The 16,296-nt window shown below is 41.6% G+C and overlaps 1 protein-coding gene across 2 annotated transcripts in view; it reads right to left on the reverse strand.

The window, feature by feature from the left end:
* ANTXR1 (ANTXR cell adhesion molecule 1) overlaps positions 1-16,296 on the reverse strand; it is a 178,812-nt gene that overhangs the window by 99,860 nt on the left and 62,656 nt on the right. For both annotated transcript variants that reach the window (XM_034761775.1, XM_034761776.1), the window contains exons 11-12: positions 14,952-15,021; positions 12,868-12,946 (exon numbers count right to left, since the gene is read on the reverse strand). In XM_034761775.1, coding sequence (XP_034617666.1) covers positions 12,868-12,946; positions 14,952-15,021 — 149 coding nt within the window. The remainder of the gene's footprint in view (positions 1-12,867; positions 12,947-14,951; positions 15,022-16,296) is intronic.

The following is a 16,296-nucleotide window of genomic DNA, read 5'->3' on the forward strand; positions in this document are numbered from 1 at the left end:
GCACTGCAGTAACAGCATATTGGGAACTGAAGGGTTTCATCTGCATTCCAGAACTTAATAAAATCAGCCTGGGAATAAGGCGTACATTTTTAACAGTGAGGGTAATTAACCATTGGAACAATTTGCCAAGGGTTGTGGTGGATTCTCCATCACTGGCGATTGTTGAATCAAGATGGGACATTTTTCTGAAAGCTCTGCTCTAGTTCAAACAGGAATTAATTCAGGGAAATCCTATGGCCTGTGTTATACAAGAGGTAAGACTACATAATCACAGAGGACCCTCCTGGTTTGATGATCTATGAAAATGCCCTTGGGTTTGTATTGCATTTGATAGAGGAGCTGAGATGGATATATGGGCTGACCTCACCAGCGATAAAAACCTCTCTATACCCTGAAGCTACAGGGAGAGGTTGGTGGCTGGCCTTGCTTGATAGAATCACAGAAACGTAGGCCTGGAAGGGAGCCTGAGACATCATCTAGTCCATCCTCTTACACCGAAGCAGGACCAAGCAGACCTAGACCTTCCCTGACTCTGGACTTTGCCAGCTGCATTTGGCTCTTCGGTCCTGCTCCGGGCACACCTGGAGGATGCGGGAATAGGAACAGAATACAGGCCTTCTTGAAACATCTCATTTTCCCCAGCCAGATTCTGCCATCACTTCCCTCTGCTCAGCCCAACCCCGCGATCTGCCAGAGCGTGCTCTCTCTCTAACCAACTAAGGGTAGGTGTTGGCTAATTAATTAGGTCAGGCTCACTTTATAACCTGGCAAGCATTGGATACGATATTCCTGGCTCCTCTGCAGGACACGCTGATTTTCCATTGCTGGCAGATGGAATTCTGCTCTTAGGTTTAACAATCTCACAGGTGTGTGGCATGGACCAGCCAGGTTTCCTGTTATAGACTTCAGCCCTCAAATATCGGAACAGCAATAAGATATTTAGACACAACAAAAACAATCTGTGACAGAGTAATATTGAGGGGGTGGGGTATTTAATTTAAAAATCACAGTAATGAGATTTAGAGGGAAATCTCTCCTTATGTAACTCCAGTTCTAACTTATTACAATTATGTAATCCTGAATTAGAGCTAAAGAGATTCCAAGAGCTCTGAACCTTGGGAAAGTTTGGAACCAGATTTCACAGCTCACTCCTAACTCTATTAAGGGCCAAACTTAAATAATGTATCAGCTCTGAACACAATCTCTCTTTCTAACTTTGTGGAAGTTCAGATCTCAGCTTTGTAGCTTGGGACCCTATATTGCTGGGACACCAGCAGAGCTGACATAGAGTAAGATGAAGAGTGCTGCTCAGAGTGTCAGCAATGGTTCAGATAAAATACAGACAGGCCTGAATCAATCTTCACTCAGAGCTTGAACCAAAACATCTACAGGGGCTAAAACCTTCCCTTTGCTTTGTTGTTATGCACTGCTGCACTTCTTGTGTCAGTCCAGAAGTGAAAGTACTGAAATTCCACATCAAACACAGCTCCCGCTTTACCCCAGTAGAGAATTTGGCCTACAGCTTTTCCTTACATCTGATTTCTCTCCGTGCTAGAGACTTGAATCTGTAAAAGCGACCTGTGGAATTCTAGGTAAATGTCTCTTATTGACTCCAGAAGGATATGATCAAATGACAACTGAACCTTTGTTTAGCCAAGGGTCATCCCTGCCATGAGATCTGAAAGTCATGCTGGGTTCTTCCTCACTCCCACATCCTCATCAGTCGTGCATTTGGAACTTGGTTTATTCTGCTAATGGATATGTGCATCTCTAGTCAAATTCTGGACTACCTGATACCTAGCACAAGGCATTTAAAGTGGCTTAATGTATATAACTAACTTCTCTGTCTGTAAGAATTGCTTTTGAAAATCCATTCTGTGATTAAGATGTAAGAAGGAAAAATAAAATCTTAAACCACTGACCTCCGGCAGATTATTTCACATCTCAGGCTTGGAAATAGCCAATTTAAGCCAATTTTATTTTTTTTAATGTAGACTTTGTACAGTCCAGATCACGTCTTTTTGTTTTGTTTCTAGGTTATTACATTTTTCCAAAAACATACTTTATTATGGAAACACTGACAGACCCTTGACTGCAAATGCTTCTCTTTGGAAAAAATGCATTTTTTCCCCATTTTTTAAATGTTTTACTCAGTAAGCCATGCTTATCTATGCTATATTAAGAACTGGATATATTATCATCATTTCTTCTGAGAGACAGAGAGTTCCTAGTGGACTATAAGCAAAGCATGGGAGTAAAATTTCCTAAGTGACTTAGGAGCCTTTGTCCCATTTTAGTCACTTTTGAAAATGGGATTTAGCCACTTTGGAAAATTTTGTCCTCGCATTTTTGGTTCTGTCACTGCCTTAGGTCCTCATTCAGAAAAGCGTTTCTATTCAGGAAGAGTGCTTAAAATGCTTAAACTTTAAGCATATTTTAAGTCCCATTGTGGCCAATGGGATTTTGCTTTAATGTATAAAGATGGACTTAAACACATGCTTAAGTGCAGTCCTGCATCAAGGTCTGTCTGACTTTAGGCAAGTCACTAAGGGCTTGTCTACACAAAGAGACGTTGTGAATGGTAAATTGGGGTGTGCATCTACAGTGCTCTAGCCTGCCATATGCTCTGTGGCCATGTGGACCATGCTAGGGTGCACTGAATGTTCTGTATAGTAGGGAACGTTTAGTGCACAGTAGCAGGGTCCACATGTGGTGCTGTAGTGAAGAACCTTACTACCTCTACGGAAGGGTTTTTTCTGTTGCTGTAGTAAATCCATTCCCTCGAGAGGTGGCAGCTAGGTCAATGGAAGAATTCTTCTGTTGACCTAGCAGTTTCTAAGCTGGGGCTTAGATAAGTACTGATTATTACTGGGGAGGCAGGCCTAGACCTAAATCCCAGACCTGAGTATCCCTCAAACTTTGCAACATTATCCCCTCTCCAACCAGTGAGTAAGTTTGTACAATTTCTTGAGAACTGTGGGAGGCAGAATCAATGGCGTCAGTCCTTATGTCAAGATTCCACTGTGCCTGTTTGCACATGCATGTGCAGAGATTGCACACATAGCCTGCAGCTTTGAAGGTTGTTTCAGCTCTGTACTGTAACAACTCCCTGTTGTCATGATTAAAAATATATATATATAGCTGTGACTGATCTGGGACTGACAGGTATTTGACAAGCACCATCCCTCAATGCTGGAAATGGGATCTATTTTGGGCTTTCCTAAAGGGCTTGGAATTGGACCAAGCTAGTCATCACATACACTTTTTACTCCTCGTCGTCAAAATGTTTTCCTCGTTTTCTATTCCCTGAAACGTTGCAGCAGATTTCACACGGCAGGTGGAGAAATGCAAGGAATGGCTTATGTTAGACTCTATGCGCTCATATAAAGTTCTGCCTATCCTCAGAGGGAGTCTGCGGAGCTGCACCAATTTACACTAGCTAAGGATCTGGCCCTCTATTTCAATGATCACTGTATTTGGAAACACAAAACAGCACGTACACTGCTAGCCTGTCTCCCCGGGCTAGGAGGGAGTGGCACCGAGCCCAGAGTCTGGCTCAGGTTCCTTTTACTCAGGACTTCAGCTTTGTTTCTTCCACATAAAATTCATATAGCACATCAATCATCCTTTCCCCGCTAGCCTGGGGATTTCTGCAGGGGCCTATCTATTCCCTACAGGCCGGAGGGGGAGGGTGTTGTTCTGGGCCCTGCACCACTCTGGGGATGACCCTGCCTCACTGGATCACACTTTCTCATGCAGGGCCTAATTTACCATTGCCATGCACAAGTGCAAAGCTCTATCAAACCAGAATGGTGGCATTTTACCCCCCCCCCCTTTGCACTGGTGCAAATGACTAAATGCAATGGTAAATCCAGCTGTAAGTGCCTGCCCTAAGGAACACAATGGGAGTTTTACCATTGACTTCAACAGACTCTAATGACACATTATGGGCAGTAAACACCTTGATGTGCAAACATAACAGGAGAAAGATATAACAAGATCCAATGGCTGGAAGTTGAAGCCAGACAAATTCAAAATAAGACTCAAATTTGTAACAGTGCCAATAATTATCCATTGGAACAACCAACCAAGGGAAGTGGTGGAGGCTCCATCTTTTGATGTCTTCAGACCAGGATGCCTTTCTGGAAGATATGCTTTAGTCAAACAGGTGACTGGGATCCACAGAGGAGTAACCAGGTGAAATTCTATATTCTATGTTATATAGGAGGATGGACTAGATGATTGAATAGTCCCTTCTGGCCTTAAAAATCTACAAATCTATGACTTTTTTAACATGACGTAACAAATCAAATAAACAGAACTCCCTGCATCTCTGTGAGCTCCCAGGCAATCATGCTGAATATGTTTCCCAGAGGGCTGCCGAGGTTTGGCTGTGCTGCCAGCACCTCACTGGAAATTGGTTTGGCGTGGATTTTTCAGTATCACTTACAGCTCCTTCCTAGGAATGTCAAAATTTTCCACTCTTGCAAAGACTGAGTCTGAGTATATTAAAAAAAGAGGTTTTTTTTCTTTTGAATTAAGTATTTTAAGGCTAAGTTTGTTAGGGTTTCAGTTTTCTTTACAAGATCAGATAAAATCCAAAAGGAAGCATTGGTTACATTTTTTTCCTTGAAGAGTGAAAGAATAGAATCAATGCAAACAAAAACAAGGCAAATTAACCTAAACATATGCAGTTATAATAGCTAGGCAAAGGGCCCACAGGTTTTATGGATACAGCTGATATTTGTTGTTTATTTACATTTAGAAACACAATTCCTGCAAATTGTACAGGTCGTTAATTCATGTGTTTCATTGCAGTTACCTTCTTCTTCCCTGTTTGTCTGTTATATCCACTCAGTGCATCTAGTCTTTCATTAGGGTCAGATTGTCAACCCTGAGCACATACAGTGATGAGCAGTTACTTAATCCCACAAGTTACTTTAATGGAACTACTGGTGTGAGTAGTTGTTGATTGTTGGGAGTAAAGGATTCACAATCTGGCCTTTACTTTGCAAGCTCTTTGGGGGGAAGGACTGTTTCTTTTGTACAACCCCTAGCACAATGAGGACTTCTCATCCTGATTTGCATTTTACTGCCATACAAATATTAAATAATAGTAATTTGGAATGAGGTGTTCATGTGTTTGATTAAAGCCATCAGATGAAACATCCTGGTTACTTAAAACAAATGTTTTTATCAAACAGAGAGAATATTAGAGCTAGTGAATTGCACCTCAGTCCAGTGAAATGTTCCATACATGTTCCATATATACTCATATATATTTCACTAGGGCTATGTCTACACTGTGAGTTAGGGGTGTGATTCCCCTGCTCGTGCACACAGGCTCACACTAGCTCTCATCCAGTTGTCATGAATGTAAACAGTCGTGTGGCCACAGTAGCACTAGTAGTAGTAGTGGAGGCACAACTGAGCCATGCCAAGTACAAACCCACCTGAAAGCGGTAGGTATATACTCAGCATGGCTCAGCCAAGCCTACACGGTCACTGCTAGTGCCACTCTGGCTACACGACCATTTATGCTTGTGCTAGCTTGATAAGAGCTAGAGCGAGAATGTGTACACTAGCAGGGGAGTCACACCCACAGACATAGCTTTAGGACAGGGGTTCTCAAACTGGGGGTCAGAATCCTTCAGGGGGTCGCGAGGTTATTATATGGGGGGTTGCGAGCTGTCAGCCTCCACCCCAAACCCCGCTTGCCTCTGGCATTTATAATGGCGTTAAATATATTTAAAAGTTTATTTAATTTATTGGTGGGGGGGGTCGCACTCAGAGGCTTGCTGTGTGAAAGGGGTCGCCAGTAAAAAAAGTTTGAGACCCACTGCTTTAGGAGTCACTTCCAAAGTGATCTGGTCATTTAGGTGCCTAACTCCTGTTTAAATCACCTCCTGCTGAAATCAATAGGAGTAAGGTGTCCCAATATATTTGAGAATCTAAATCCTAAGTGGCTAAGCGCCAAATTTTCGGTGCCTAAAAATGGGGAAAGGTGCTGAGTAAGATTATCAAAAATGCCGACGCAAGTTAGACTCCTAACTCCCAATGGAATCAGTGGCAGTTAGGAGTCTATCTGCATCTTTAGGAGTTAAAATACCTTTGAAAATCTGGCCCCAAATCCCTGCTGAAAATGGGATTTAGGCTCCTAGACATTAAATGCTTTTGAAAACTTTAGCCTGGATCTAGTATTCTCATTGTTTGATAAAATGTTATATATCTAGAGAGATTGCAGGGCTGGGGGATAGATAGATAGATAGATAGATTTGTCTCTCTCTCTTCTCTATGAGTCTTTAGATGCTGGACACAGGAGGCAGACCCTAAACTGTTAAATTAGCTTAGTTCCACTGTCATCAGTGAAACTGCGCCAGTTTTCTCCAGCTGAGAACCTGGCCGAGGATTTCAGGCTTTGGGTGTTATAAAACTTTGTCAGGCAGGAGTGATGGTGCCGACAGACTCAGTTAGTGATCCGATGATGGCATTAATCAATGCATCAATGATTTAGGAGTCAGGGAGATTTTATGACGCCTTGTATATTTTAGGTAATTGGTTGCTAGGAGTGCAGGTTTACATGAGTGTCAGTTCTCCTCTTAGTAGCTGTTCATTTCTCTTCTTTGAGAAGGGTTGTAGCATTACCAATGAAATGTTAAGAACAGTTAATCCTTGGGTGTCGTGGGTTGGATTCTCTGAAAGATTCAGAGCTAATGCTCTGGATGATGGGTTTTGACAAAAGTGTTGGCGGTGTATATTCCAACAAAAGAAATGTATCTTTGATGAATGAGTCCCATAAGAAACAATGTAACACAGAGCAGTTACAGTAGCACATTTAATGTTGGGCTCTAGAAGCACCCAGGGAAATCTGGCTTGATAATACCTCTTTATACCACTGTGGCAGCATAGAGGGTCTTAAAATGGTATAAAGGGACATTAGCATATCTGAGGATTGGGCCCATCGATTGGCATTTTCTAAAGACCCTATGGGACTTAGGCACCCATTTCCCATTCAAAGCCAATGGGACTTGGGTGCCTAACTCCCATAGCTCCCTTTGAAAATCCCATATTAGTGGGTTGTGTCTGACTGACATTGCCCAATGGGGAGATAGTTTAAATTGGCACCATAGGACTGGTTACAGTTCAAATAGAGTGAGATGTGCCAGGCAATTTTGTTCAAACAGCACAGAACTCCACGGGAGAGAGAAAGAGAACGTCTTGTTGAAAGATAATTAGGGAATCATCCAAATGCCAATTGCAGATTTAAATCAAAGCATATTCCTTTCAGACCTCTGTAACTTATTGAGGGGAACTCCCATGAAGCTGGACCCATAACTTCCCTTGATGTCTTTGAAAATCTCCCCCCGAGAGAGAGAGAGAGATTGCTGGTCAAACAATGGAAAAGAAATTTCAGAAGAAAAAATATTCCTTTTTTAAAATCAAAATGTCTAATTTCTCAAAAAGATTAGATCAGCTCTGAGTTTTATATAAATTCCTTTCCATCCATTGATGGACTTTAGATAGTTTTGTATGAAACAACCTTCTTCCGAGAGTTATGGGGGAAATGACAGAGTCTATCTTGAAGATCTCCAAGCCATGAGAATGTGTTGTAAGAATTTGTTGCTATGTTGTAGAATCGTGTAAGAAAGAAGTGGTAAAGTCCATTACAGTATTCAGTCCCTTTATTTGCAGGTTTGTTCCTTAACAAGCTATTTTCCAGGGTTTTCTGCCATCTACATTTAAAATGTCCGAACCACCTCCTTTGGGAGACTACTCCACAGCTAATAATCTCACTGATATCATGATACACATATACATCTGATGAAGTGGGTTCTAGCCCACGAAAGCTTATGCCCAAATAAATTTGTTAGTCTCTAAGGTGCCACAAGGACTCCTCATTTTTTTTTTTTTTTTTTTTTTTTGCTGATACAGACTAACACAGCTACCACTGAAACCTGTCACTGATAGGAAAGTTTCTGAATATAAACATTCCTTTTGAAAGTTTATACCCATGGGCAACAGCCTCAGATATTCATTCCCCTCTCTGATGTTTACGCCCTTTACAAACTGGCAGTTGCGTCCCCCTGCTCAGAGGTCATTTTGCCATGTTATAATATGTTATTCCAATCTTTCATCATAAGCTCTTCCCCTCTCGTCCCTGGAGCCTGATCCAATGGTGAGTATTTCCATTGGCTTTAATGGGAGTTGGATGTTGGCCAGTTCTTTGGACAAATGCTTGCTAGAAAGAGAGCTAATGCTAATTGTTTGCTGGGGGTATGCTTACACTGTAGCTGGCAGAGAGCCTCCCAGCCCGGGGTAGACAGACACATGCTAGCATCAAAGGAGGTGATGCGCTAAAAATAGCAGTGTGGACATTTGAGGCTCCAGAAGAGCCTCAGGCTAGCTACCTGAGTTCAAACCCATGAGGCTGGGTAGGCTTGGATTCGGTAGCTAGCCCAAGCCTCCACCAGAGCACAATGTCCACACAGCTATTTTTAGCACACTAGGTCAAGCTAAACTAAAGCCAGTGTCTACCCACAGCTCTCTCCCAACTACAGTGTAGATATCTGTGAAACCCTAGATAATGCTTCTAATGTGACTGACTGGATCTTTATTTTTCAGTAATTAATGCTGGGCCTGCATCTATACGGCCTTAAATATGGGACTCAGGTGGGTGGAGGAAAATCTGAACCCAACTCCATGTTTACAAACAGTCCCAGTCTTCAGAACAGAACAAAGCTCCCTGCATCCAAACACTCCTGACCTTCAGACTGCTTGAAATCTGGATCTGAACTTCTGGCTAGAACCCGTCTCCAGCCAGAAGGATTGTTACTATGATTTCTTGAGCTATTGATAGAATTTCAAACTTTGCAGCTCACAAGTCACACTGGACTTGGAAATGAGACAGGTGCACCACACTCCATTTGCTGATTCTCCAGACTTGGGCAAACACATATATTTTAAAGAAGCATACATACATTCTGGTTCCTCAGAGGTTTCACATAGCATGGTGCCACGCACTTTCATCTTCTGAGTAGGAGGCCAGTCCCCAAACTTCAAGAAATATGGAAACACTGGTGTGGGCACCACTTTCTGAATGAAACCTCTATTTGCTTACTCATTTGCTCAACAAACCGCAGCTTCTGGTGAGCAATGGTTCTGAGAGTTAAAGCGTTTGCACAAGTGCCAAACACTGAGCTGTTGTTGTGATCCGGGTGGGAGATGAACAGACGGGAAGAATTTGTGGTACGTTCAGGACATCGTTCCAGATCTAGGGCAGTTTTTGCATGCTGTCTGCAAAGAGCTTCACTGACGTGCCATGGAGAAAAGATTTACTTCAGTCTTTACAGACGACCTATTCCCTTCCCTCCCCTCCAAGGTTTGTTTGCAAAGTGAGGAAAGAAGCTCTCTCTGCAATGTGCTGTCACCTCCTGCTGCAGCTTTCCAAATTTACTGGCTTTGGCGTGATTCTGCAAACACACATGTGCTCATCTTTCAAGCTTGAAGCCAGTCACAACTATTCATCAATTGCCTGAAGTTATGCACATATGTAAGCATTTGCAAGATTGGAGCCCTTGTTTTAGCTTTCTTTAAAGAGATCAGAATCTGAGAAATTATCCCGGTTACTATGTCTACAGCGGGTGCTATTTAAACACAGACAATAAATAAACCCCTCTCTTCTCCTAGGGTGACCAGATGTCCCGATTTTATAGGGACAATCCTGATATTTAGGGCTTTTTCTTATATAGGCTCCTATTACTCCCCACCCCATCCCAATTTTTCACACTTGCTGTCTCGTCACCCTATCTTCTCCAAAAGAAATTTTACAAACAATTTAAGAGACATTTACAACCAAATTTTCAAAGCAGGTCACTGAGTTTGAATGCCATGCTTGACACACCACATGCAAACTACATTTTCAGAGATGCTGGAATTGATCTGAATTGGGGGTGGGGTTGCTCAGCATTTTTGGAAAACAAGCTTATGGTTTCACAGGTTGGATACTCAAACTCAGAGGTACTGAAGATTAGCAGGTATTTTTGAAAAGGTGGCTGTCACCGGAAATACTGCCAGAACCAACAAAAGCTTTCAAATTGGAGGAAATTTTCTATGCACCCAGTGTAGGTGAAATGATCACCATTATGCAGCCTATTGCCTGGAAATAATTCCCACAAAAATATTAGGGGAAGTATCAGTGAAAAGGTTGCTACAGTGAGTTCTATCCATCTATGTCCCAATTAAGTGATGAAAGCTCCATACTTAGGATCAAATTTGGGTCACTTAGAACAGACAGAGATACAAAAATATACTGTACTATACACTTGTGCAGTGCCATATCTGTCTTTCCATCTATGAGTCTCTGAAATCTATACCGCTATACACACATTTATAGAATGAACAAGCAGATTTAAATAATTTGTGTTTACCTCTTGATATCTAGACATACCGAATCTGCTGATTTTTACCTTACTCTGAATGTGTTGGCTGAGTAGCCTCCCGATACAGAACATATGGAAAACCAGAAATTCAAAGGAAGAATTTTTTTTTAATTAGAATATTGAATCCTACAAATCTTGTGTTTTAAATGTTCTCATGCTTCTTGCATGAAGCATCATCCGACAGGGACTGCACTAAAGGAACAGCTCATTGCTTTTATCCTAAATGTTGCAAGCGAGAACAGTTATGGGGGGAAAGGATAGCTCAGTGGTTTGAGCATTGGCCTGCTAAACCCAGGGTTGTGAGTTCAATCCTTGAGGGGGCCACTTTGGCATCTAGGGCAAAATCAGTACTTGGTTCTGCTAGTGAAGGCAGGGGGCTGGACTCAATGACCTTTCAAGGGTCCCTTCCAGTTCTAGGAGATAAGATAACTCCATTAATTTTTTTTTTAGTATCCATCCCCTTCTTGGAAATGAATGAAATAATCAAGTTCTGCTCTCACAATTCATATGTGAGCTGCTCCATTGAAGTCAATGGGGCCAATATTCCTTTGGTGTAAATTGTCACACTGCTGTTGGAGCTAAGACAATTTACACCGAGTATCTGCCCCATGTTGCAGATGTCAAACAGCTGCATTTTGCTGTCTGTGTTGATCATATCCATATCTTGCTTCAAAAGGCAAAGCAGAAAAATTGTACATAGTTCTCTCTCTCTCTCTCTCACACACACACACTTTCATCATGGCAGCAAAGAGAACTTGAATTGAAATATCAAATCCAGCTGAAATAAAAGCCTCTCTCTCAAGGCATAAAGATGCCCTTGTCAATTGCAGAGAAATAAACCTTCATCTCAGCTCTGAAAACTGATGGGTTAATCGTGTAGACAATGCTGGTGTCTCTAGACAATCTTGTCGTTGTTGCGACAGGTGAAATGGTACAGGAGATATTTTCCCCCTAAGCCTGTGCATCAGTGTTCATGGATCACAACTGAATAGTCTTGGTATGTGGATATTACATATCTTGGCCTTCCATTAGCTCCACATAGAAACATGTTGCAATTTTGTTTGGCAGATTTGAAGGGGGCAGGCAAAGAGACCTGCCATAAAAGTCTTCAAGTCAAATCCTGCAGTCCTTTCTCAGCCAAGACTCCCCGGGAAATTTTGGCTGAATATTGACTGCAGGAATTGGTCCTTCGTATGAAATTTATGACAGTGCAGAGAGCCAGCATAAGGTGTAAGAGCAGGGCATAGGCTTTATGCTGGTCTCTCTGAACAGTGATGAAGTGAAGAAAGCCAGATGTAAACACATCATTGCATGAAGAACGAAGTTTTAAATGGCATCAATATGGGTGTCGATTACTGATGCTTAGAGATCCAGGGCCAGACCCCAAAAGATTCTGAATATCTTTTGCTAGGTGCTAAGGGTCTCAACTCCCACAGGTTTCAATGGTAACCTAAGGTGCTTAGAATCACGCAGGAGGCACTCAGCTCCTGGTAGGGTTGTGCCCTATAACTGTGACCTTACCTTAATAAAACAGCTTATTTCAAAACAACAGTATATAACAGAACCCCCTTTTCACTAGCTTAAGCCCACACAGGTCAGTCAAAAGGCTTGACCAAACTTATGAATCTCACATGCTATGTACATGGATCCCAATCCTATACATTCTATTCAATCAGAACTCCCACCTTCTCATGAGATTCCCAATATTTTCTGTTTTCATGAGCACAAAGTAAATTCCTCCCAAATCTTCTTTATCCTTACTACCATGAGGCCTCCCTTCCCAATGGTCTCACTTTAGCAGAATTAAAACCCCCTTCAAGACAACGGTGTTATTAACTGTAAGAAGTTGCTTTCCTTTGCTCCGGCTGCTGCAAGAGGCTTATGAGAACAAGTGACTCAAGCATTGCTAGCAAAGGAGGATGTGGGGTCAGTGCCGGCTCTGCACTTGTGCAGAGTTCCCCAAACTTCTGGGGGGATATCGATTTATAGACAAAGTGTCTGATTGTCACTGCCTTGCAACTTCTGCCATCATTTACATCTATGCAAAGTGGGTTTAAACAGCTACCACTGGTGTGAGTGGACTTGTCTGATTAGCTGGTGCAATTTGCACTCACCGTGCAAGGAGCAAAGCAGTGGAGAGCCAGGCCCTGACACCTCTGCTATATCACAAAACCACTTCCTCGTCTCCCATACATGCTCTATCTCAGATAGAGCACAAGCTGCTTGCTCCAAACCCATGTTAAGGTGCACACCACATGGGGAATGGTAGTGCATGAGGGCCATGCATATGAGCTCACCACTAAGGCAGAGAGGTGGCTCCTTAGCATACCACTCACCCAAGCCTCAAGCACCAGTACAAGCACAGCTTATATGTGGTTTAGAACCCTTTTGCTACTGAAAAATTTTATGCACAAAAGTTGAAACTTACACAGTGTGTGCTGGAGATGATGACAGAGCTTGAGATGAAACTGAGGCCGTCATTCATGCTGACCTGAAGAGCTGCCTCCCTGCAAAAAAAAACCCAGGACAGCCATCTGCCATGCTGCATCAGACACGTGCCCCCCTTGAATCTGGGATCCTGATATCAGGATCTGGCCAGTACCTGATGTTTCAAACATAGGCTAATTCCCCCCATCCTCACTGCCCCATACCGCTATATTGTAATGCACTCAGCCAACTGTGCAATGTATTATATGGAGAAAAAATTGACAACGCTGAGAAAAGAAGGGAGCAAAATATCACTTCTTCATTCTCTTAGTCCTAGGCCCAACCTAGCCTTAGCACAATTTAGAGCAGCTTCAGAGTTGATCTATATTTTCCTTAACTGGCTGTATTATCTGGTATCTCTACTATCTGCTTCCAGGTTTGCTAGATCCTACCTGCTACTGACAAGTCTGCCTTGTGCTCCTTAATCTCAATAGTCATTAAATGTCTGTACCTTTGGTTAACAATTGTCTGTTCTGTTTATTAGGATCAGAACATACATACAAACTCCCTCTCCAGCATAACAACAGGGTATTCCCCACTCCCATATAAAGAACTGTTTTCCCTCTACTAACTGACACGGGATTAAAAATTACATCATCTTCCTCGAGCTCTGTACTTTCTATTCCAATTGGGAATAAAAAAAAACACTTGACCCTCTCAGTTCATCGGTTGAGAGGAAGTCACAAAAATATGTCAAGCACTGCGGAGTACAGAGCGCAAAGCCCAAAACAAGGGACATGAGAGCTGGGGACAAAGCATTCTCTAGTGAATGGTTCCTGCTATGGAATGAATTTCCAGAGGAGATTAGACTAAGCTAGAATCTGCCTGTCTTTAGGGAAAGTTGCAAAAAACTCTCTTACTACCATATCGCATTTCCACCATAACCAGAATGACATTTACATCATCAGCCCCACTCTGCTTGCTTCCCACACAAAATGAAAAACAGAAATGCCTTCCTCAAGCAGAATTCCTATAACCCAAAAGGAAGAGGAAGGAATGACTCCATGAACTCTACTAGGGACCTCGCTATTGCCAATCCAATGCATGTGAAAAGAGATGAGATACCTTGGTGATGGACAGCAGTACAAAATCTTTGGATACAGTTAGGAATGCACCTGCCTGCCTTATCGTTATGGTGATGTTACTATGGGAGAGGCAGTGGGAAGAGGCAATGGGACACAAACAAGCAACACACATTTAAAAAAAAAAATTGTATGAGCTCTTAAACCTATTAACAGGCCAGATTCACAGAGTCTGCAGGTGATGACTGATTTCACGCAGCTCCAGCTCCAGGGCTTCACGGTAGTATAACATTTAGTATAACATTGTGCAGAAGAACTGAGCAGATGCAGTGACTGCTATCCAATAACAAAATGGTCTCTTAAAACCGAGGAATGATGATGCACTGCAGAACTTCTAGAGCTGTGCAGTATGGGCAGTCAGAGACAAACTAATTCAGCATTGTCTCCCATGCTTTGAGCCAATCATGCCATCCTTTTTCACATAAGTCAACGGTAACTGACTTATGTGTCAATGCCCATTCAAATCAGTTGACTTGAATGGCTCTGGATCTGGATTTCTAAGTGAGAAAGGGCAGCAGGACTGGGCCACTTCTGTCTGATGACCAGTTCTCCCCCTTTTTAACTGTCTCCCAACTCCCAAAGATCAGCAGATTTTCACAAAATCCCGTTGTTTGGATCATATCTTGAGTCACAGGAGCACTGGAGGCTCAATACCCCACTGTCTAGCTTTACACTATTGAAATAATTTCAGAGAGAGCTTCTAAGGCTACTGTTTTACAATTAAGTTAAGATCTAGTCAGTCCTGACATGTCCATACATGACCAACAGACTGTGGTTCAGTTTTCCTGTGTGGAATTTGTGGGATAGGAAGTAACTGTGGCCCAGTTTAATAGTGAATACGGGGATATATGTTAGTTAAAAGCAGGCAAATCAATTATTCTTCCTCAGGCAATAAATGGGATCAGTCAATTTCAAATGCTGGTGGATATCTCTAAGAACTTACATGCCAACTTCTCGTAATACAGGTGCTGGGCAGAGCAAATAGGTATCTTCTACCACGAAAGGTTTCTCATCTGGAGAAAGAAAGAGAGAAAGTGGTCTGATGTGTGAGGAGATTGGTAACGCACCATTTATAAATTAGGATTACCATAAAATTTACAACATCTTAATTCTCTCTCATGGTATATAAATAGGCTTTGAAGGATTCGATTTTTAATCTGTAAACATCAGTACATGTCTGTTTTGCTGTACATATACAAACTGCTGAGGAAATATTTCCACTGATAATAGCTGAAATGTAGAGTTAAACAAAGTGAGAAATATGGTGCTTGAGAACTTAGAGTTTAATGTAAAGATATTTATTTTGTATAGTTTGACATGTGATGTTGACAATTTGTGTTTTAATGGTTATCAAACCTTAATTGTTTTTAATATCAGCATCAAACTGTCATTAAATAATTATTGGTTGACCCTCCCCCAGGTGACAACCCCATTAATTTTCCACTGTGAAAATTTAAGTTGATAAAAATAGGGAAAATATTGCTTAAAGTCCATAGTCTTGTGCAACTGTGAAAATTTAAATAGATACAAATAAAAGGAAAATTAAAAATAGATGTCTCTCAAAATTATTTAAAAAAAATCAAATTCTGCCAAACCTATATATAAACACATGGAGTGGGGGTGGAAATCTAGTGGTCAGACTGCATTGAAAACTCCTGGATTCTATCTCTGGCTCTCCACTGACTCGGTGCGATGACCTTAAGCAAATCCATTTTAACCTCTCTGTGCCTCAGTTTACCCACCTGTGTAATAGGGATAATAATACTTACCTGCCTCTGGGGTGTTGTGAGGCTCAATTAATTAAGAGGAGTCCCATGCATGCATGCCTAGGTGCGTTTAATATACTGCTCTCTCTGCTATTGCACTATGCAGTTACTAGAACCGGGTGAAATTTTCAACAAAAAATGCAGATTTGCCAAAACACACATTTCACCAATTTGTGTCAGTTTTCCTGAACTGTTCATTTTGACAAACAAACCAAATAAATTCAGAAAAAGTTGACATTTTCAAAACAAAATATTTCAATTTTTCTCTGTTTGAAATGACTTTTTCTTTCAAAATTCCCTTCAATTGTATTAAAAAAAATGTGAATGTGTTAAAAATGCTCAAACTTGAAATGAAACGTTTCATTTTGGATCAAACAAAACATTTTGTTCAAAACAATTTTTTTTTATTTTATGATTTACTGAAAAATTTGTTATTCTCAAGCTGTAGAGGATGCTGTCCATCAAGGATTGTAGGCTTCTGAACTGCCCCATAATTAGAGACGTGCAAACCTCAGAGGTGAT

This window comes from Trachemys scripta, chromosome 2 (genome assembly GCF_013100865.1).
Source record: "Trachemys scripta elegans isolate TJP31775 chromosome 2, CAS_Tse_1.0, whole genome shotgun sequence".
Taxonomy (NCBI): Eukaryota; Metazoa; Chordata; order Testudines; family Emydidae; genus Trachemys; species Trachemys scripta.